At 45.9% G+C, this 23,712-nt stretch overlaps 1 protein-coding gene across 2 annotated transcripts in view; it reads left to right on the top strand.

Annotated features, from left to right (window-relative positions):
- SNRNP27 (small nuclear ribonucleoprotein U4/U6.U5 subunit 27) overlaps positions 1–23,712 on the top strand; it is a 500,248-nt gene that overhangs the window by 74,704 nt on the left and 401,832 nt on the right. For both annotated transcript variants that reach the window (XM_044083075.1, XM_044083074.1), the window contains exon 3: positions 10,287–10,360. In XM_044083075.1, coding sequence (XP_043939010.1) covers positions 10,287–10,360 — 74 coding nt within the window. The remainder of the gene's footprint in view (positions 1–10,286; positions 10,361–23,712) is intronic.

Below are 23,712 nucleotides of genomic sequence, written 5' to 3'. Positions count from 1 at the left end.
TACTCTGAACTATTGATCCCAAGTATTTTTAAACTCGTCCACCTTTGCCACCTCTACTCCTTGCATCCTCACCATTCCTCTATCCTCCCTCTCATTCATACAGATATACTAAGTCCTGCAGACCTTCAGTCCTCTTCTCTCTAGAGCATATCTCCATCTCTCCAGGGTAGTCTCCACCTGTTCCCTACTCTCACTACAGATCACAATTTCCTCTGCAAACATCTTAGTCCATGGGGACTCCTGTCTGATCTAGTCTGTCAACCTGTCCACCATTACAAATAAGAAAGGGCTCAGAGCTGATCCTTGATGTAATCCATACCTCCACCTTAAACGCATCTGTCACTCCCACCGCAGACCTCTCCGCTGTCACACTACCCTCATACATATCCTGTACCAATCATAACTTCTCTCTAGGCATCCTGTCATATAGTTTCTCGGTCTATAAAAACACAATGCAATTCCTTCTGACCACCCCTGTACTTCTCCAACACTCGCAGAGCAAAACATCGCATCTGTAGTGCTTTTTCCCGTTATGAAGCCATACTGCTGATCACTAAACATGTCCCTTCTTAACCTAGCTTCCACTACTCTTTCACATAACTTTATGCTGTGACTGATCAGTTTAATCCCTCTAGTTACTACATCTCTGCACATCACCCTTTTTCTTAAAAGTCGGTACCAGAACACTTTGTTTCTCCATTCCTCATGCATCCTGTCACTTTCCAAGATTTCATTAAACAATCTGGTTAAAAACACTACTGCCATTTCACCTAAACCCCTCCATCCTTCCACAGGTATGTCCTCTGGACCAACATCCTTTCCAACCTTCATCTTCTTCATAGCTGTCCTTACTTCCTCCTTGTTTAATCCATTGCATTTCATGATTCGCTTATCTCCACGTCATCCAACCTTCTCTCCCTCTTTCTCTTCATTCATCAACCCCTCAAAGTACTCCTTCCATCTGCTCAACTCACTCTCTCCTCGCTTGTGTTTCCTTCATTATCCTTTTATCAGCTTTACCTGCTGCATGTCTTTCCTAGCTCAGTCCCTCGATTTAGCCAATCGGTACAGGTCCTTTTCTCCCTTATTAGTGTCCAACCTTTCATACTCCTTAGCCGTGTGTGTTCTGGCAACTTAGGACTGTTATTTACCATGTGCAGTGTTAGTGTAGTAACTGTGTTTTAGGTTAGATTTACTGTATTTTGTAGAGTAAATTGAAGGTTGTTCAGGTATCTGTGAACTTCTATAGCGTGCTTGCATATTTCTGTTTTTGCTGATCATAGGGAGAAACAAAAGTCGTGCTTCAAGAAGTGGCCAAAATGCAGGCAGATGTCCGTTACAGATGGATATGTAAATTGTTTTTATTGTTTGGGGCCTGTTAACCTCTAGGAGGATTGCTCTAATCTGCCACGCCTTCAGCAGTAAGAGGAGAAAAGCTATTAGAGGCTTGTTGAAGACAGATTTTCTAGAGACCTTGGATAAGGCTGACCAGACCTCCAAGTCCTTAATGGGGTTGAAGTCTTCGAAGGAGTCCTCCGAGCCCAAGTCATCAGCTCCAAGCCTTTCTGTGAAGGTGCGGTCGTCAGCTCCTTTGTCTTTGGAGCTGTGCACCGAGCAGCTGTTTTAGACTGTCCCCGATGTTGGAACCGATCTCCGAAACTCTGAAAGTCACCCATCCTTCAATCGTCAGTTACTTAGACCCATTCTTAAAGGACCCTTTCCGGTGTGGGCAGGTGGTGCAGAGGCTTCTGGAGAACCTGGCACTGGTTAAATTGCTATCTGCTTCGACCCAACAGGGTTTGAAGCCTGAGACCATCCCACTGGCTGTGACTTCTCTGAGCCAAGCAAGGCCTTCGGAGCCGGAGGAGGATCTGACTGTTGTGGACCTTCAGAGCTGAGGCCTGTTCGTGCCTTCGGTTCCATTGGAAGAGTCTCGGAGCAGTCTCCCTCTCTTCCCTCTTCCTCCATCGCAGGTCCCTGTGAAGCGTCGAGACTTGGAGCCTCTGGTAACCCCATTGGGTGACCCTTGCTCTACTAAGACCTCACCAGAAGCCACCGCTGATGAGGTTCCCAGCAAGAGATTATGCAAGAGGAGGCATTTAGATTCCCCTCGGGAATCTTTGACATCTGACACTGACTTTGAGGAATCAGAAGGGTCCCCACGGTCCCCCTCGGAAGATATCTCCTTTGCGGATATTCTGTACGTCCTAAAGTAGAGGGGGTGACTGGCAGTCCGTTACCCTACTGAGGATGAGTCACTGCTCCTGAAGGCCTTTGGGTCTCAACCTTCCACTTCCTGGATGACTCCGCCCCTTGAGTTGATGGAATTGGTCGCTCGAAGGGTGAGTCTCCTGGTGCTATGGAAGTGGTCCCTTGGAGGTCTAGCAAATTTATCACCTCCCCAAAGACAAGATAGTCCTCACTATGGGAGTTCACGTTGATGCCATGGTGGCGGCCACCAAGAAAGATGTCAAACCTCTTCCACTGTCCATTCTCCTAATAGGGATTCTAGGACGGTGGACAGACATGTGAAATGCATCTTTAGTTCTACGACATTTGCCATGTGATCGCTGAACTGTTTGACTCATTTCACCTGTCTTCAAAGAGATCATCTGAAAGAGCTTGGAGATGCTCTGCAGCGTAATACAGATGGGAGTCTGACAGGGACGACACAACTTAACTCAATTGTGAACTCGTCCATGAGGCACATTTCCTATGCAGTTGATGGCTCGAGTTGTGCAGCTGGTTCAGTGATGTCTCTTGGAAGGCTGTCCTAGATGCGCTTCTGCTCCTTTGCAGAAGTCACGTCGTCAAGTCTTCCTTTGTCAACACCCCATTTGATGGTTTTCTCTGTTTTAGGCCCAAAGTCAAGGAGACTATTTGCCATAGGAGTCCGTTTTTCCACCCCTACCAGACCGTACCCCAAAGGGCATAAAGGTGGAAAAATGTGGTTCTGAAAGTCCCTAGGAGCTTTCCAGAACACATGTAGTGGACCCCTCTCCAGGGGCAGAGGATGGGACAACAATTGAAGACGCTGCCGTGATGGCAGAAGGGGTCCGCACAACCAGCGCGACAGGCATCAGTTTCTTGGTAAGCTCATCAGTGCTCCTGAAAGGAGGCCTGTCTTGCTCTGGAGGCAGTTAGGGGTTGCCTGGTTAGGAATTGCAACAGATTATTGGGTCCAAAGCATCATTACCAGAGAATACATAATCCATTTCTAGAAAATCCACCTGTTGGCAAAAAAAATCCTAGACATTCCACCCAGTCTCAGGGATCAAGCAACCATAGAAATCCAGGGGCTGCAGGAAAAGTCATCCAGCCAGTCCCAGCAGACCAGATAGGATCTCTAGATTCTTTTTTAGGTCCAAAAAAGACTGGGAACTGGAGGCTTATCTTGGATTTTGGCAGACTCTCTACACATTTGTAAAGCAGCTGTTCCGGATGGTCGCACTTCAGTCCATTCTCCCATTCCTCGGAGTGGGCGATTGGATGTGCTCTTTAGATCCTGAGGATGTCTACTACCACATCAAAATGGCCAGGCCATCCAGGGATCATCCGTTTCCGGCTTGAAGCCAGCACTGCCCTTTGAACTCGCAACAACCCCCAGAGTTTTTACCAAATGCATGGAAGTGGTTACGGCTCACTCTGTGTCTAGGATTCAGTATTTCCGTATCTGGTTAACTGGTACTTAGCGCCACCTGCAGGAATCGGCTAATTCTGTCCAGAAATTACTCTCTCAATCTCTGCTCTGTTAGGCATCACTATCAATTTTGAAAAGTCTGCGTTCTCTATTGTGGCGTGTATCCTTTATCGGAGCAGAACTAGACACTACCACCACCACAGTAAGATTTCCCCTGGACAGAATAGCCACTCTCCCAAACCAGGTCTTGGACATTCTACAGAGAAGACGGGTACCGGCCCATAAAGGACAAACTCCTAGGCACCATGGCAGTTTTGCTTCTAGCAGTTCTGGGACATATGCACATGAGGAATCTTCAGTGGTTACTATTGACCCAGTAATCGTACCAACAACTTCCCATGTCGATTCTTAATCATGATTACAAACTCTTGCAAGAAGGATCTTTGGTGGTTGACCAGCCAACAAGTTATAGTGGGTTGACCATTTGTTCTCCCCTGCCATTAGCCACAGTGACCATGGATGCTTCTCTGATAGGGTTGGGAGGGTTCTTTTTCAGTGAAGAACAGCCCAAGGCACCTGATTGGAGACTCACAGTTGCTCATCAGTGTTCTGGAGCTGAGAGCAGTGCTTTTGGCATTGTAGCACTTGCACAGCTCTCTGCATCTAGGGACAATTGCAATACAGAACCTCTGTCTGGTACGTCGTCAAGCAAGGGTGATCTTTGTCTTATCCCCTGTGTCGAGAGGCCTTGAATTTGGTAGTGGGCTGTGTCCACTGAGTGCTTTCTGATAGCAACGCATATCCCGAGGAAATCTAACGTGATAGCGGACAAATTGAGCACAGTCATTCTGCTACCACACGAGTGGTCTTTCAAAAATGAAGATGTTCTTCGTGTTTCACTGTTGCAGTCATTACACTTGGGTTATCCTGCTGGCAGGTTGCCCTCAGTCGGCCTGAATTCCAAAGTCTTGGGTCCTGCGACGGTTGCTGTTGCCTCTTACGTGATGTCAGGTCATCAGGGGTACAAAAGATGCAGCCGACACCATTTTATTCAGTCTTTCTTGCTGCGCGGTGCCCTAAGCAGTTGGAAAGTGCCGGTCGGCAGACTCCTGAGATTTTCGTGTTTTGAGTTTCAGATCCGAAGTCTTCATTTAAAAGCCAAGTACCCCGTTGGGGAAACTTTTTTTTTTTTTTTTTCCCCTAGTTCCAGTTGTTCCAGACCAATGTTAGAATTTAATTGTATTTCTTGTGGGAAGCAAATAACTCCTAAGAACTTTCATTCTTACTGTATTCCTTGCCTAGGCCCTGACCACGACGTTGCTAGTTGTCAGTTTTGTGCTAGATTTAACCAATGCACTAAGCGTCGGTATGATTTTGCATTGAGTTGTTTTGGGCGAAGATTTAATTGTACAATGTCGTCCGATAGCCATCAGACTACCGGAGTTCACAAAAAAATGCAAAGAAAATGAAAAACAGGCAACCGAGGTCCAAAACTGACAAAGCTTCTCCTAAGCAAGTCACCTGTTCTCAGGTGCTTTCGCAGCCCCTGACGCCCGCTACTTTAGAGTCGCAGGCTGCTACAGACTCCCACGTGCAGTCGTCCAAGCTGCTGGAAACTCAAGGTATTGGAGCTTCTGAGGTTATTCCCTCAGATGGGTCTGGAGCCTCTGTGCAGGCGTTGACTTCTGAGGGTGTATTCAGACCTAAACAATTGTATACAAAACTGACTTCCAAGATTAAAACACGTTTAAAAGGCAAAGAAAAAGTTCACCAGCCACAAGAACAGGCCTCCATGCCCAAAAAACAGATGCTCAAAATGGCCGAAGACTTAATTACCTTGATCAGGGGTTCCCATCCCCCCCCCCCCCCCGATAAGAGGCCTAGGCAAGAGAGACTATGAATCTTCAGATCAGGTTTCCATTTCTTCTGATTACTCTTCGGCATCAGAATCCTCATTGGGGGGGGGGGGGGTATTCCTAATCAGAAGAATCCATTCCTTCAGCTTCTCCTGAGGACTACTCTCTTGGGGAGACCTTACATACTATGAGGGAGCACTTCCAGTGGGAGAGCCAAGAGTTTTCAGAATCTAAGAACAGGCTCAGACGACTTTTTACTACCTCAACACAGGCCTCTAGCTATTCCACCTGTTTGACATTGTAGATGTGTTCTCAGAGTCTAGTCTGACCCCTGACTCTCCAGCTCCTGTTAAGCCAGACAGATGCTACAGGGTCCCTGACTCTCGATTCCTTTTCAAAAACCCTACTGCAGACCCAGAAACTATTTTTCAGGGTCCAAAAGGGGTCAAGGCTTCCACTGCAAAAAAAAACCTACCCCCTCTGGGATTCTAGGGCACTGGATAGATGGGGAAAAAAGATTTATACATCTGCTGCTTTGGCTATAAGGGCCTTAAATTGCCAGTTTCATATGCTCAAATATCAGCAATATATCATGACACTGCTTAAACAGAAAGAAAATGATGGCAAATTCTGATTGTGCAGAAAACAAATGCATGATTTATTGCATGCAGCTGAACAAGTTGGAAGGCATACTTTGCAATATGGGTTTGATTCTCTGGAGGCCTCCTGCAGGGCTGCTGTTACGGGTTCTGTCATTAGGGGGCATGCTTGGTTAAAGGAACAAACTCTGCCTGACAATGGTAAAGCAAAATTATTAGATGCTCCTTTACAACATGATACCTTGTTTGGTGTTGAGGTAAAAGAGGTGTTAAAGAAAATGGAGGACAAAGCTAAATCTGTGCAAACGGTCAAGGATTGTTTACAGGTACAGCCACCTAGATTTAGCAGACACTGGCCTACAAAGAATTGGTCCTTTCCAGTCTCAGACGGACCTCAAAGAAGGCAGATCGACGCCCTAGAGGCAGATCACAGCCGCAAGGATCCTACAGGCGTAGGCAGTGGAGTGCTTCTATCTCCAAAGGTGGAGAAGACTGCGCACAATCATACAGGAAATGGTCCCAATGACTTCCCCCTGCCTGCACCAAACACTTATCTTCTGACAGCACCCTTAGGGGGAAAACTAGCACTTTTTTCTCAAAATTGGCACATTATAACCCAGAACAAATGGGTTTTAGACAGTGCCACAAGGCTACAAGTTTCATTTCCATACCCTGCCCAAGGGTAAACGGTTGGTCAGACTTGCCAAAAAATCAATGGGCAGAGGCTCAAAAACAAGTCGCAGCTCTCATGGACATGAGGGCTATTCAAGTGCCACAGCAAGAGCAGGGACAAGGATTTTACTAAAGACTGTTCTTTGTACCCAGAAAGGACAAAGCAAGGAGACCAGTACTGACCCTATCTATTCTAAACACTTTCCTGGATATACCAAAATTCAAGATGTCGACCTTACAACAGCTTCTGCCCATGCTGGGCAGCAAGGTTTGTCTTGTGACTTTAGACCTAAAAGGCATACCTGCATGTCCCAGTCAGTCATGCAGAAGATGCCACAGATTCAAGGCTGGCTCAAAGCATTACCAATTATCTGCACTGCCCTTTGGCTTATCTGCTGCGCCCAGGGTATTCACAAGTGCCTGGCACCAGTAATTGCTTAATGCAGACCAAGAGGAATACAAATATATATCCTTACTTGGACTGCCTCATACAAGCAGAGAGCAAGGACATTCTACTACAGCATCTGACGTTTGTGGTAAGACTTTTAACATGCCTAGGGTACACAGTCAACAAAGAATTCAAAACTAGTACCCTCTCAAGAGATATTCCTGGGTGCAAGCTTAAATACAACTGCCCAGATGGCTTATCTCACTCCAGACAAACAAAGACAACTGACTGCCTATTTCAAGGAAATGGCAACAAAGGCCCAGTTATCTGAAAGAAAAATTCTGCAGGCTTTAGGCTTCATGGCATCCTGCATCTTACTAATTCCATATGCAAGAATGCATATGAGGAAAATTCAGTGGTACCTAAAATGTGTCTGGACACATTGCCACAGTCTGGAAACGATGATTACTCTAATTCCCTGCCTGCAACAGGAATTTTGATGGTGGACAAAGGCTAGTCACCAAAACAAGGGACAACCATTCTCACTACCCCAGGCAGAGCCTAACGACGGATGCTCCAGATTATGCCTGGGGGGCACACATGGCAGGAAGAGGCATTCAGGGCACCTGGTCCTCAAACCAAAAGCATCTACATATCAATCAAAAAGATGCTAGCTGTTCAAAATGCCCTGACAGCCTTAAAGGACCTACTGCATCCAAGACCACTACTGATCGACAATGCCACTGCCATGTAGTACATAAGCATGGGGGCACTCATTCTTATCCCCTGTGCCACTGCCATGTAGTACATAAGCAGGGGGGCACTCATTCTTATCCCCTGTGCAGACAAGCCATGGCTTTATGGGACACAGCATTGACTTACCAAGTTAATCTGCAGGCACAATTCCTGCCAGGAAAGGACAATACTCTGGCAGACTAAGCAGAAACCTCATGGATCCCCATGAGTGGCACCTGAATCCAGAAGTCTTCAGCATAACAAAGAAATGGGGATGCCCAGACATCCATTTGCTTCCCCTCAAAACAATCAAAAAGATTCTGCACAAGGACTTATTACAGACTAGCATGGAAAGTGGACGCCCTATCTTTCAGCTGGAAAAGTTTAGCAGTATATGCCTTTCCTCCACTGCCTCTTCTCCCCAAGGTACTCCAAAAGGTCAGATAAGAAGCCAAAGGTGATACTGATTGCCTCAGACTGGCCCTGCCAGCACTTGTATTCAGTCCCAAGGAACTTCTCAATGCCTGGCTTGGACCTTGCCTGAAGTACCTCATCTATCCCAAAAAAAAAATCTGATCCTGCACAGCCAACTAAAGACCTTTAAATCTGGCAGCATGGTGGATAATGTAGTCGTACAAAATGCGCCTCTCTCTAAAGCTGTAATGGATGCCATTTTGGAGAGCAGAAGGCCTAGTACCAGAAAATCTTATGCTGGAAAATGGAAGAGATTCTGTGCTTGGAACCAGGCACAAGAAATTGAGACAGCTGTACCAAATATTCCTCAGATTTTGCAATACTTAACTGAGATGCTGGACAAAGGCCTATCCTTTTAATCAGTTAAAATTCATGCCTGTGCCATTTTGGCTCAATACAATAGAGCCACCAATATTTTCTCACCCCTTGTTAAGGCAGCTAAGACTGGTGTCCAGTGTGGCCCTTAACCAAACTATTCATCTGCCTACTTTTTATCCAAACCCACAGAATAAGAGGGAGAGAATTCTGCGTTCTTTGGACATACACACAGCTACCACAGAATAAGAGGGAGAGAATTTTGCGTTCTTTGGACATGCATACAGCTACGCTTCTACTTGAACAGAACCAAAGCTTTCAGAAAGAGAGCCACTACTAGTGGCATATGCTGCAGGATCACAAAGAAAGGCCATCTCAAAGTGGATAGGCCTTTGCGTTCGTTTCTGCTATTCACAACATGGCAAGCCAGTGCCTAAGGGCATTGGGCCACATTGGACCTGAGCAGCAGCCACTTCAGCAGCCTTCCTCAGGGGAGTACCAACCAAAGACATTTTAGAGGCTGCTACTTGGAGTTCAGTGCACACCTTTACAAAGCACTATCATTTACCACTCTACTCTAAATCCGGGGCAGGCTTTGCCACTGCAGTTCTGCAGGGCCTCATAGCTGCTCCTAATGCTGTTCAACTCCAGCCTCCCAACCATAGCTTTGGGATTCACCCCAAGTGTAGTGACTGCAACAGTGAAACACTAAGAACATAGTACAGTGGTGTACACTTACCATAAATGTAGATGTTTTGAGTGTATACACTGTTGCAGTCCAGGTTACCCACCATCCCCCATATCTTTGCTGCAACTTATCTGCACTTCTCTAATCTATACAACCTATGTGGTGTATTTGCTTGTAGATGAAGGTATAATATATTTTGGTGCATGCATGTTTTATTGGCATAATTTTAGCCTACCCTTTTGGGGGGCACCTGACATCTGGGACAAGAAAAACTGAAGAAAATGGTATCTGCTATATCTTTTATACCCCTGGTGCACTGACATCCGGGAAGAGGCGACAGCAGTCAACGCTGGACCTAGACTTTGGAATTCAGGCCAACTGAGGGTAGCCTGCCAGCAGGATAACCCAAGTGTAATGACTGCAACAGTGAATACTCTAACCTCTACTTTTATGGTAAGTGTATACAACTGTACTTTCTCCAGTTTTATTTCAGGCCAAATGTCCAGGATTGGAAAGCAACTGAAGGGCCACTGAGTTAAATAGTGTGGCAAGTCTGTGCAGTCTACCTTGGCTTGGAGAACTTCAGTGTTAGAGCAGCTCTTCCTCTAGTCACATGATCACCACTTTTCAGACTTCCTGCTTACATCCCTTTAATGGTGAGGAGCGCAGCACCGCTTTGGAGATGTCCAACTGTTGTACGCATTATCGAAGTCCTTCTGTAACTTTGTAATATAAATGTTAATGTTTAGCATTGGATAACTGGGTAAGTCGACTGATCCGTAAACCCTTTCTTTGTCTCAGAGCTTTAAATATGGCTTCAGTTTAGTGTATTCGAGAGAATTTTGGGCTAGATAGTAATTATGGCATTTTCTTTGCCAGATTTCTTTCATAGAAGGCTGTGGCAATTTGTATTTTTTAGGTCGCCACCTCCAAAAAGTAGAGATAGACGAGATGACAGAAGAGATTATAGATCAAGAGATCGCCAACCTGTAGGTAAGATATTTTTATGAAGCTATTGATGTTCCTGAAGTTTTGTTTGAGACTGCCTGAGGAGTTGGATTTACTTGACTGCTGTGATTCTGGTGTATTTTAAATTGTTGCATGTAGCATTTATGATTTATTAATGCTTGTTCAAAGAGATGCAACAAATACAGCAGACTTTAGGTCTGTAGGGGAAAACTTTAAGATTAAATCAGCAGGCATCGGTACTACTGTCATATGAAACTTCAAGTCTGTTCCAAAACCAACCATCCCGCATTGCTCACTCTTGAGTTTCCACTTTTGAAAGCTTAATTTGTAGTAAAGGAAGTCTAAGATTAACTAATTTTTCAAGGTCTGCACCCCCACCCTTTTTGTTTCTCAGTTTAGTAACCTGTTTTTAATACATTCCTAGTTTTAAAGGTCTATTTCTAGTAACCCCTGGCTTATTAGAAACCCTTCTCTTACTTCTAAATGCTGTTGTGACATGTATGATGATCTTTGTCTTTCACTGTTGCGGCATTGCATTTAGGTTATCTGCCTGCAGGTAGCCCTCAGATGGGCCTGAGTATCGGTCTTAGATCCCAGAGTCTGATGCTTTCTCCTCAGGGGTATAAAGCATGCAGCTGACACCATTACATCAGTGTTTATTGCTGCGCGGTGCCTGAAGCATAAGCAGTTTACAAGTGCCGTTTGGCTGACTCCTGAAATTTTCGTTTACAAGTTTCAGAACCGAAGTCTTGCCTAAAGCCAAGTGCCCCATTGGGGAAGCTTTTTCTTGCTCCTTACTGATGTCAGTAAAATTTAATTGCATTACTTGTGGAAAGGAAATGCCTCAAAGATTTTCATTCGTACTGTAGTCCTTGCCTAGGCCCTGACCACGTAATACCTTGCTCTGGGTTTTCTGCTTTATTTAATCGGCGCACTATCCGTTGTCTGTATATTTTTGCCTCTAAATATTTCGGTTTTCAGTTTAATTATCCAGAAATGTCGGTTAGCCATTCAACTATTGGGATTCCAAAAAAAAGCAAAGATAAGGACAGACAGGCTGCAAAGGTCCAAAACTGCCAACTACGCTTATAAGCCAGTCGCCAGTTCGCCGGTAGTCAGTGAGGCATTTTCGCAGCCCCTGATACCAGTTACTTCTGATTCGCAAGCCTCTACAGAGACCCATTCGGAGGCCGGTATGCCGTGAGATGCTTCAACTATGGAACCCGCGGATGTCTCTGCCTTGGATGAGTCCGGAGCCGCTGTGCAGGCACTGGCTTCTGAGGGTGTATTCAGGCCTACGGACTCGCAAATTAAACAGATGCCTCCTTTATGTAGGCCTAAATCTCGATCCATATCTAAAAAAGACACCCAGGCCACATGCTCAGGCCTCTAGGCCTAAAAAACAAGAATGGCTGAAGATCTAATAACTCTCTAATCAGGGGTAGCCAACCCGCCCTTCTAAGAGGCCTAGGACTGAAGTTGATTATGAATATTCTGATCAGGATTCTGTTTTTTCTAATTCTTCTGATCTGGATTTGCCCTTATCTACTTAAGATTCTGATGCAGAGGTCTCCTTTCCCTCTGCTTCCCCTCCTGAGGATTTTTATTTTTGAGGAAACCTTACATACTCGTAAGGGAGCATTTCCACTGGGAAAGCCAGGACTTTTCTGATTCAAGAGAGGCTTAGGCATTTCCTTCTCCTACCTCAGCATAGGCCTTTAGCTATTCCTCCTGTACTTGATATTGTTGATGCCTTTTCAGAATCTAGTTTGGCCCCTGAATCCCTGCCTCCTGCTTCCAGAAAACCTGACAGATACTACAGGGTCACTTGAGTCCCACAAGTTCCTTTTCAAAAGTCCTATTGCTGATCCAGAGGCTATTTCACAGGAGCCCAAGGGCATTAAGGCTTCTACTGCTAAAAATCCTACCCCTTCTTATAGACTCCAGGGCGCTGGATAGATGGGCTAAGAAGACTTGCATGTCTGCAACCTTGGCCATTAGGGCTTTAAACTGCCACTTTCATATGTTAAAGTATTAGCAACACGTTATTGGACTTCTTAAACAGAAAATGATGATTCCTGACACTGGAAAATAAAAGAATTTAAAGGATTTTAGAAAACTTTCTAACCAACCACTGGCTATGCTCTTGCAATAACCGTAGCTGATCTTTTTACCTCCTCCCTTCTCCTGCATCCTTTACACTTTATCCCAACTCTATTTCTTCAATTTTTTTTTTTTTTGTAAATTAATTCTGTCACGCATTATGCGCACCTGTACTAACGTCTCTGTCTCTCTATCACCTTTTTCTTAACATCCTGAAATGATGGTTTAAATGCCTTGTGTATTTGTGGTTTAAATGCCTTGTGTATTTTGTATATATTTCTTGTTACCATGTAGTAGAGAGCGGAGCTTTTCTCCTCTGGCCTCCACTGAAAATGGACATGTATCCAGTTGGACTAGCCCGGTTAACAAATGTAAAATAAAGTAAATAAAATTAAAATTTAATACTTTCTGCTGAACAAGTTGGAAAACATACTTTGCAATGTGGTTTTTATTCATTAGAGGCCTCTTGCAGGGCTGTAGTTACTGGGTCTGTGCTCAGAAGGCATGCTTGGCTTAAGGAGCAATCTTTGCCTGATCATGTTAAAGCTAAATTGTTGGATGCTCCTTTAAATCAGGACCACCTTTATGGCAACAAGGCTGAGGAAGTTCTTAAAAAGATTGAAGATTAAGCTAAATCTATGCAAACTATTAAAAATATTTTTAAAAGTTCAGCCTCCTAGATTTAGTAGGCACTGGCCCTCATTGTTTTTTTTCCAGCCCCTTCCAGGTCTTCTCAAGCCAAACCCAGGCACAGCAGATACCCCAGGTTTCAGTCCCAGGGGACACAGAACTAAGCAGTGGGGGAGTCACCACTTCCAAATCTGGGAATAAGACTCCCCCTATGTTAAACTCTCTCAATGACTTTTAAATTTTACAAGCACTTATCAACTGACTGCCCCTTTGGGGGGAAAGATTGCTCTTCATGCAAAGAATTGGGAACTCATTACCCAGGACAAATGGGTTTTAAATAGTGTCCCAGGGATACATATTTCACTTCCACATGTTGCCAACACCAAGTGGGTGGCCGGACCTACCCCAAATCAGTGGGCAGTGGCCAAAAAAGTACTTTCTCTTTCAACCATGGGGGCTATTCAACTGGTACCAGAAGAGGAAAAGTGACACTGTTTCTCCTAGAGACTTTTCCTGGTACCCAGAAAAGACTGTTAAGTTGTCTATCTTGCCTTCATTCTTGCTGGTTGGGATCAGAGCCGATCCTCTGCTCAGACTCTGCCATCTTTAATAGCTCTAGAGCTGTTTACTGGTTCGAGGCTACCCCATATCCCATGATGCGTGGCGCTAGCTACCCAGATCTCGTTTGCCGCTTCAGCTGCGAGGTGGTCTTACTCAGGCTCGTATATTTTTATTGTATTTTCTATTTTTACTTAAATTCAACCTTTTTATAGTGTACCTAAATTCCTTTAGTTGTACTACCTTCCTATAGCTATCACCTTACAGTAGTATCCTGTTTTTGAAAACTCGTTTTACTTAGCCCCCCCCCCCTTTCCCTTTCACGGTAGCCTCTAGGCCAACCTTTTTTATTTTCTTTAGTTTAAAAAAAAAAAAAACACGTTTAGGTAGATTTGTTCGTCTTTTTGGAGTAGTTTCTGTCTAGAATACTTGGACTTTATTTGATTTCAGTGTGCTTGTTGGGTGTGGTAACTATATAGTTTTGTATTCCCTGCCAGCTTGTTTTCTTTTTGTGTGTGCGTGTTGACATGTCCAAGGATACTAGTGTCCGGATTCAAGAAGTGTGACTCAAGTTGTCAGAAGATCTGACAGATGGTCACACTTGTTTATTGTCTGGGCGTGGTGCACCTGCAGGACTCTTGTTCAGTTTGTCATGCATTCAGCCCGAGAGTCCTGAAGGAGCGCAGAAATAAGTTAATCCTTTGGGGTTTGCTTAAGCCCCAGGATTCACCGGCCAAGGCTCAGCCTGTGAAATCCTCCAAGCCACCTAAGTCTTTGGCTCCTAGTTCTGAGCTGTCATTGGGTGAAGCACTACCATCCACCTCAGGTCCGGCCGGAACAGGTGTGCCTCCCACCCTGTCAGTTCCAACACGTATTTCGGAGCAGTCTGGGAGTCTAAAGATATCTAGATCTCCCTCCTTGGAGCCGATACGCTTGGTTCCACGGTCACCTCTGCTCCAATCGGAGCACAGCCATAGGTCCTCTCACTCCTCGGTCCTCTAGGATTTCAGATCTTGATTTGGAGAGTGGTCAGTAGGTTGTTGAAATAGTAGGCCCTAGCTAAAATGTTGTCCAGCCCCTCTCGGGTGTCTGCTCCGTCCACTTCTGCAGATATTCCTCCTCAAACTCCTTCCTTGAGCTTGGAGTCTGAGTTCGTTGGGGTTTGAGTTGTGGAACCGTCAGCTCAGATACCTTCGGTTCAGTCGTCTGCTCCGATCCCTTCCATGGTACCGTCCTTGGAGGGATCTGGGCACCGGAACTCCCTCGTCGGCTCAGATGGGGCGAGTGGAATCAGACCCTTGTCCGACCCTGATGTCCTTCAAGGATGCATCTGCAGTCATAACATATGGGTTGTCTTGCCTCAGGCAGCCCTTCGGTCGGCCGGATTCCAAAGTCTGGGTCTGGCCTCGGCTGATGTCGCACTTTCCCCGACGTCAGAGCGTCTGGGGTATAAAAGCATCAGCCGACGCCATTTTCCTCAGTCTTTCTTGACGCGCGGTGCCCGAAGCAGAAGCAATTCGCAAGTGCCGGTCGGTCAGATCTTGTGATAAGAAGAAATTCAGCTACCGAAGACTTCGTAAAAGCTAAGTACCCCGTTGGGGACTCTCTCTTGCCTCAGCCGATGTCAGATAAAGTAAATAATTGTTTAACTTGTGGGAAACGAATACCTCATAAGGATTTCCACTCTTACTGCCTTCCTTGCTTAGGCCCAGACCACGACGTCTCTGCCTGTTCAGCCTGTGCTTCCTTCAACCGACGAACTCTTAGACGTCGGTCGGAGTTTGCAGAAGAATTCTTTGGGGCTAATTTTGCATATAAGATGCCGTCTGAGACTCCGACTTCGCATTTAGTGAAAAAACGGAAGGACAAGGACCGACACTCGCGGCCCGCGGTTTCGGCTGAAACCACCGTAAGGCCTACCGCGAGTGTCTGTGTTTCGGCCGAAACAGAGTCCTCAGAGCTTCCTTTAACCGAATCCACTCAACCGACCACCGCGGCCCCGGAGGCCCCGGCGGAGTTTGCTACTGAGCTACCTATCAAAACCAGTGTCCAGGAAATGTCCGACACCATACCTTTGGACAAATCTACTCCTGGGGCAGCTAGACCCCCTGCTTCCATGTCCATTAAGGCCTTTTCCAGGGCTAAAGCTGCCAAACTGACTAAAGCTTTGCCTCCCAAAACTTCCTCCCAGAGGCCTTCTAGTTCTCAGATCCTCAGCCTTGCAGAGGATCTTATTTCTTTAATTAGAGGTTCTCAGCCTCACCCTGACAGGGGCTCTCACCCACCACCAGACAAAAGGCCCAGGACTGAGCCCTCTGACCAACACTCTTCAGATGAATCCACGGACGGATCTGAGTTAACAGACCACCAGGAGGAGGCTTATTCGCCCTATGAGGACTCTGATGCTGAAGAATCTATTCCTTCGGCCTCCCCTCCTGAAGTGTTTTCTTTTGGTGAGACTCTACACTCCATGAGAGAGCATTTTCAATGGCAGGGTCCGGAATTCTCTGATTCTAGAAAGAGATTAAGGACCTTTTTGCATTTACCTCAACATAGGCCCTTGGCTATACCTCCTGTGTTGCGTGTTATTGATGATGTGTACAATGATGTTAGTACAGCCCTTGATACTCTCCCCCCGGCACCTGCCAAACCTGATAGATACTACAGGGTCCCGGATTCTCATTTCCATCTGTATAAGGCCCATTCCGCAGACCCAGACACCATTTCTCAGGGCCCTAAAGGGGTTGCGGCTGCCACTGCCAAAAATCCTCTACCTTCTGAAAGGGGGTCTAGAGCTTTAGAGAGATGGGGAAAGAAGGTATATACTTCTGCAACTCTTTCTGTGAGGGCATTAAATTGTCAATTTCATATGATACAGTACCAAGAGTATTTGTTAGATGAACTAAATAAGAAACTTTCTTCTTCTGAACCCCTTGACCGTAAATACCTTCAGGACCTGGTACATAACTCACAGCAGGTTAGTAATCATTTCTTAGTGTGGTTATGATGCACTGGAGGCTTCATGTAGGTCAGCTATGACTGGGGCAGTTATTCGTAGGCATGCCTGGCTGAAGGAACAATCCCTGCCAGACCATGTTAAAGCTAAACTCCTGGATGCTCCAATGGAAAAACAAAAATTATTTGGCTCCTCTGCCCAGGAGGTCTGGAAAGGCTAAATCTGTGCAAACAGTTAAGGATTTTCTGCAAGTACAACCACCGAGATTCAGCAGAAACTGGCCTACTAAGAATTGGTCCTTTCCAGACTCGGACAGAGCCCAAAGAGGCAGGAACAGGTGTCCCAGAGGTAGAGGGCAAGCTAGGGGCTCCTACAGAGGCAGTCAGTGGCAGCCTACCAACCAGAGAGGTAGTGCAGGAACAACAACTACTACTACACCTGGACAGACACAATGACTTCAATTTGATTCCGCCTAACAGGGCTCAATTGGAAGCACCCTTGGGCGGAAAGCTTTCCTTTTTCTCAAACTGGCACACATGGACACTGCAAATAATAGACAAAGGATACAGGTTCCACTTCCACACTTTGCCAAGAAAAAACGGAATGCCAGACCTGCCACCAAATCAGAGGGCAGAGGCTTTAAAGCAGATCAACAACTTACTTCAAATGAAAGCCATAGAAAAGGTACCTCTTTCAGAACAAGGTCAAGGATTCTACTCCAGATTATTCCTTGTTCCAAGAAAAGAAAATCAATGGAGGCCTATACTCGACCTGTCCGCACTAAATACTTTCCTCATTGTGCCAAAATTCAAGATGCTGACCCTACAGCAACTTCTTCCCATGCTGGGCAAGGAGTCTTGGCTGGTGACTCTAGATCTCAAGGAGGCATACCTGCATGTCCCTATTCGACCAAGTTGCAGAAGACACCTCAAATTTCTTGCAGGATCAGAGCATTATCAATTCTCAGCATTGCCCTTTGGCTTATCTACTGCGCCCAGAGTATTCATGAAATGCCTGGCATCAGTAATTGCACACTGCAGACTTCAGGGGATTCAAATCTACCCATATCTGGACGACTGCCTTATACAAGCGGACAACAAGGAAAATTTGATAAAGCACTTGGCATATGCCATCCACCTACTACAGGCCCTGGGATACACAGTCAACATTCAAAAATCAAGACTTGTTCTTTCCCAAAGGATAACCTTTTTGGGTGCAGATCTAGACACAACCACCCAAATGGCCTTTCTCACAGAAGAAAAACAACTTCCGGAATACTTCATGATTCTGACAAGACAAACAGCTAACTGCAAGGAAAATCCTGCAGGCCCTGAGTTACATGGCATCCTGCATAATTCTAATTCCACAGGCCAGGCTGCATATGAGAAAATTACAATGGTACCTAAAGAGTGTATGATCTCAGCACAGTCACAGTTTAGAAGCTTTGATACCAATTATTCCTTGCCTTCAAAAGGAATTCCTGTGGTGGTCTCATGCCTGCCAGTGCAACAGAGGGTTGCCTTTCAACAAACCAAGAACAAAGCAAACAATCGCCACGGACGCTTCGGACCGAGGATGGGGAGCACACATGGAGAGCAAATGTATCCTAGGCCTATGGTCTCAAGGACAGCTGCGCATGCACATAAACCAAAAGGAAATGCTGGCAGTGATGCACGCAATCGAGGCCTTCAAACCTTTCCTCCATCGAGGTCACCTGTTAATAAGGACAGACAACACCACAGTCATGTGGTACATAAACAAACAGGGAGGCACACATTCCTACCCCCTATGCAGGCTGACTATGAATCTATGGGATCTGTGCCTGAAACTCATACAACTACAGTCCCAGTTCGTGCCAGGGGAAGAAAATGTACTGGCAGACAGCTTAAGCAGAACTACCATGGATGCACACGAATGGATGCTGCACCCAGATATCTTCCTACTCTTAAAAGCATGGGGAAAGCCGGACATAGATCTGTTCGCTTCCCCCCACAACCATCAACTGAAGACATTCTGCTCCAGGACGCATCACCCAAAGGCTTGGAGGGTGGACTCTCTCTCTTTCAGCTGGAAAGATCTAAAAGTATATGCCTTCCCACCTCTCCCATTAATGTCCAAGGTTTTACTGAAGATCAGGGCAGAACAGCCAAGAGTGATTCTAATAGCTCCAGACTGGCCAAGGCAGCACTGGTACCCACTACTGAGGAGCATGTCAAAGGCGAAACCATGGACTCTCCCCGATGGCCTCCTTCTAACGCAGAACAACTTCAAGATCATGCATCCCAACTTGAAAACATTGCAACTAACTGCCTGGAAAATTCCATAAATCCCCCTCACAACAACTTATCACAGAGGGTAAAGGACATTATTATGGAAGCTCGACGACCTTCCACAAGGAAGACATACTCAGCTAAATGGAAAAGATTTCTCATTTGGATTACAACAAAAGGCTTAGATATGACAGTGGCGAGTATGACACATATTCTGGAATACTTAGCAGAATTGTTCCACAACGGCCTGTCCTATTCTTCCATAAAGATTCATGCCTCAGCAATTTCAGCAGAATACAATGTGGATCCACCTATCTTCTCGCACCCTCTCCTCAGGCAATTCCTGAGAGGGATCAAAAACATCAATCCTCCAAGAAAACCCCCTTTACCAACTTGGGATCTCAACTTTGTGCTGGAGAAACTAACACTTCCTCCCTTTGAACCAGCAGCATCGGCGGATCTACAGTTTCTGTCTTGGAAAACTGCATTCCTTCTGGCCATAACTTCAGCAAGAAGAGTATCTGAGTTACAAGCTTTAATGGCAGTACAGCCATTTCTTATCTTACATCAGGACAGAGTTTCACTAAGAACCAATCCTACTTTTATGCCAAAGGTGTTATCTAGGGTATCCCTGAACCAAGCTATTCACTTGCCTACTTTCTTCCCAAATCCACAAAACAGAGGAGAAAAACTTCTACACACTCTGGATATACACAGACAACTACGCTACTACTTGGACAGAACTAAAAGTTTCAGAATAACTGACCAACTCCTTGTAGCATATGCTGCTGGGGTACAAGGAAAAGCAATTTCCAAACAGACAATTTCAAAGTGGATAGGAAATTGCATTCGATTTTGTTACTCCTTCCATGGAAAGACAGTTCCTGCAAACATCAGGCCTCATTCAACAAGGGCCACAGCCACCACTACAGCCTTCCTGAGAGGGGTGGCTACCAAGGACATTTTAGAAGCTGCTACATGGAGCTCCGTGCATACATTTGCCAAGCATTACAATTTACCCTTATACTCCAGATCAGGTTTTGCTACAGCAGTTCTGCAGGGGATCTTAACTACACCATCCTTTTCTTAGTACCTTCTCCCCTAGATTGGCTATGGTATTCTACCCATATGTTATGACTGCAGATGCATACTTGAAGGACATAGTACAGTTTTGTACCTACCATAAATGTAGATGTCCGATAGGTATGCATCTGCAGTCAGGGTTACCCTCCCTCCTTACCCTCTGTGGTATTCCTAGGGTACTTACCCCTCCATTAGCTAGCTGGGGGATCTTTTATGGTGTATTTCTTTGTATATATATGTATATATATTTTTGGGAAAAAGTTTGGAATTTTACTGCATTCCTCCAAATTTGGCCTTCCTAGAGGGCACCTGGCATCTGGGGCAAGAAACACTGAGGAAAATGGCGTCGGCTGATGCTTTTATACCCCAGACGCTCTGACGTCGGGGAAAGTGCGACATCAGCAGAGGCCAGACCCAGACTTTGGAATCCGGCCGACCGAAGGGCTGCCTGAGGCAGGACAACCCATATGATGTCCTTCAAGGATGCATCTGCAGTCCTTACAAATGGGTTGTCCTGTCGTCAGGCAGCCCTTCGGTCGGCCGGATTCCAAAGTCTGGGTCCGGCTTCGGCTGGTGTCGCACTTCACCCGACGTAATCGCTGCAGTTCTTCGGGTATAAAGGCATCAGCCGACGCCATTTTCCTCAGTCTTTCTTGCCGGGCTCAAGCAGAAGCTGTTCACAAGTGCCGGTCGGTCAGATCCAGAGATTACTACTACCGAATACTACTTCGAAGACTTCTAAAAAGCTAAGTACCCCGTTGGGGACTCTTTCTTGCCTCAGCCGATGTCAGAGAAAGTAAATAACTGTTTATCTTGTGGGAAACAAATACCTCATAAAGATTTCCACTCCTACTGTATACATTGTTTAGGCCCAGACCACGACGTAGCAGCTTGTCTAGCCTGTGCTTCTTTTAACTGACCGACGCTTAGACGTCGGTCGGAGTTTGCTGAGCAGATTTTCGGCTCTGATTTTGCCTATATTATGCCGTCAGATCCTCCAACGCAAATTTCCAAAAAACGTAAAGAAAAGGACCGACACTCGCGGTCCGCGGTTTCGGCCAAAACCGCGATTAAGCAAACCGCGAGTGTCTCTGTTTCGGCCGAAACCGAGCAAGCGGTCCTTTCTTCAGCCGAAACCATGCCTTCTACCGAGGCCTCCTCTAACCTGGTAGAATCGGCTTCTGAAATCCAACCTTCTGTTGCGGTTTCTCAGGAATTATCAGACACTATTCCCCTGGATATTTCAACCCCTGCACGTGGAGCTGCTAGGCCTCCAGCAGCCATGTCTATTAAGGCCTTTGCCAGGGCTAAAGCAGCTAAAGCTTCAAAAACGGTGCCTGCCAAACCCCCCCCTCACACAGGCCCAGCACCAGCTCTCATATGCTTTCTTTGGCTGAGGATTTAATTTCTTTATTTCGTGGATCCCAGCCTCATCCAGACAGGTCCTCTCTCCCACCTCCAGAAGAGAGGCCTAGAGCAGAGCCCCCTGAACCAGTATCCACTGATGATTCCTCTGATGACTCAGAACATACAGACCCTCCTGAGGCTTCTTATTCTCCTTACGAAGACTCTGATGCTGAAGAGTCCATTCCTTCAGCCTCTCCACCTGAGGAATTTTCCTTTGGGGAAACCTTGCATGCTATGAGGGAACAATTTCAGTGGCAGGGCCAAGATTTCTCAGACTCCAGCAAAAGGCTTGGAACCTTTCTACATTTGCCACAACATAGGCCTTTAGCTATACCTCCAGTTCTTTCTGTTGTAGATGATGCATTTAATGATGCTTGCACTGCTCCTGATTCATTGCCTCCGGCTCCTGCGAAGCCCGATAGGTTCTACAGGGTCCCAGACACTCATCACCATTTATTCAAGGCTCCTTTTGCAAGCCTTTTGCAGATCCAGAGACTATCTCCCAGGGCCCTAAAGCTGTAGCAGCTACTTCTACTAAAAACCCCCTCCCCTCTGAAAGGGATTCCAGGTCCTTAGAGAGATGGGGTAAAAAAGTGTACACTTCTGCTACCTTGTCAGCTAGGGCTTTGAACTGCCAATTTCATACGATTCAATATCAAGAGTTTATGCTTGACCAGTTAACTAAAATGCTGTCCTCTGAAGAATCTTTAGATAAAAAATATGTTCAGGAAATGGTACATAACATACAGCAGGTTAGTAACCATTCTTTAAAATGTGGCTATGATGCACTGGAGGCTTCCTTTAGATCAGCCATGACTGGCACAGATGTTCTTCGTCTTCCCTTGCTGCAGTCCTGACAATTGGGTATAGTCCGCGTCCCAGTCGGCCCGAATACCAGAGTATAAGGCTGACGTCGGTCATGGCGCCTTAGACTGACGTCAGTACGTCAGGGTACTAATGCGCATGACCGACGTCATTTCCTCAGTCTTTTTTGCCGCATGGTCCGATGCAGAAGCAATTTTGCGAGTGCAGGTTGGCGTTCTGAGATTTTCCGAAACCGGAGTTTCAGACCGATACAGAGTTGGCTAAGTAACCCCGTTAGAACATTTTGGTTTTTCTTGCCTCAGTATTTAACCGGATGTCAGAAAAAGTGAATAACTGTATTTCTTGTGGGAAGCAGATACCGCATAGGGATTATCATACATTGTGTATACCTTGTTTAGGGCCTGAGCACGACGTTGTTGGTTGCCGCTCTTGTGCTAGATTTAACAAGCGCACTATTAAGAGGAGGCTTGATTGTGCTAGGTTAGTGTTTGGGAAGCGTTGCAATTATACTATGCCGCCGGATGCTCCGACGCCTGCTTCATCTAAGAAGCGCAAGGACAAAACAGTGAAGTCTAGGGGTGAGGAACCGGCAGTCCCGGACGCCGGTCCTTTAGAAGGCTCAGGGAGCCAGAGGTTTTGCCAGGAGTCTCTATGGAGTCTCAGCCAGATACTTTACTGTTACAGGATGTGCCCTCTCAGGAGGTAGGCCAGGCTGAGGGGCTTCTCAGGTCACTGTTCTTCCCTCTCTTCCCAAGGTAGTTAGGGCCTCTCCTTCTGTTGCCAAAGCTTCTTTTAGAGGAAGGCCAAGTTCAGCTTCTGTGGGGCTTCTCCTAGCATTTCGGCTCTGTGCCTAAGAAACATATGCTTAAAATGGCAGAAGATTTGATTACTCTGATTAGAGGTTCTATGCCCCACCTGATAAGAGGCCTAGGGTGGAACAGGAGTTTGATAGTTTTGAACAGTGTTCACAGGCTTCAGAGTCTTCTGTGGAAGACTTGCAAGAGTTTCCTACTTATTCTGATTCTGATGTGGATGATTCCACTCCTTCAGCTTCTCCTCCTGAGGATTTTTCATTTTCAGAGACTCTTCACTCCATGAGGGAGCACTTTAAATGGGAAGGCCAAGATTACTCTGACTCCAGAAAAGGCTTAGGGAATTCTTGTTTTTGCCCCAGCATAGGCCCTTAGCTATTCCTCCTGTGTTGAATGTGGTGGAGGATGTTTTTGCAGAGGCTTCTCTGAACCCTGATTCCTTGCCTCCTGCTCCTGTTAAGCCTGATAGGTATTATAGGGTGCCCAAGCTCATAAGTATTTGTTTAAGAGTCCCAGGGCGGACCCAGAAACTGTTTCTCAGGGGCCTAAAGGTGTTAAAGCTTCTGTGGTTAAAAATCCTGTACCCTCTGATAAAGAGGCAAGGGCTTTGGACAGGTGGGGTAAGAAAGTATATACTTCTTCCACTCTAGCCATGAGGGCGTTGAATTGTCAGTTTCATATGCTGAAATATCAGAATTATCTCCTTTCACAATTGAAATCTAAGGTGGATGC

This window comes from Protopterus annectens, chromosome 9.part0 (genome assembly GCF_019279795.1).
Source record: "Protopterus annectens isolate FY-2018-M chromosome 9.part0, PAN1.0, whole genome shotgun sequence".
In the NCBI taxonomy this organism is placed as follows: domain Eukaryota; kingdom Metazoa; phylum Chordata; order Ceratodontiformes; family Protopteridae; genus Protopterus; species Protopterus annectens.
Note: the sequence above shows the minus strand (reverse complement) of the source record. Positions and strands in the feature narration are given on the sequence as shown.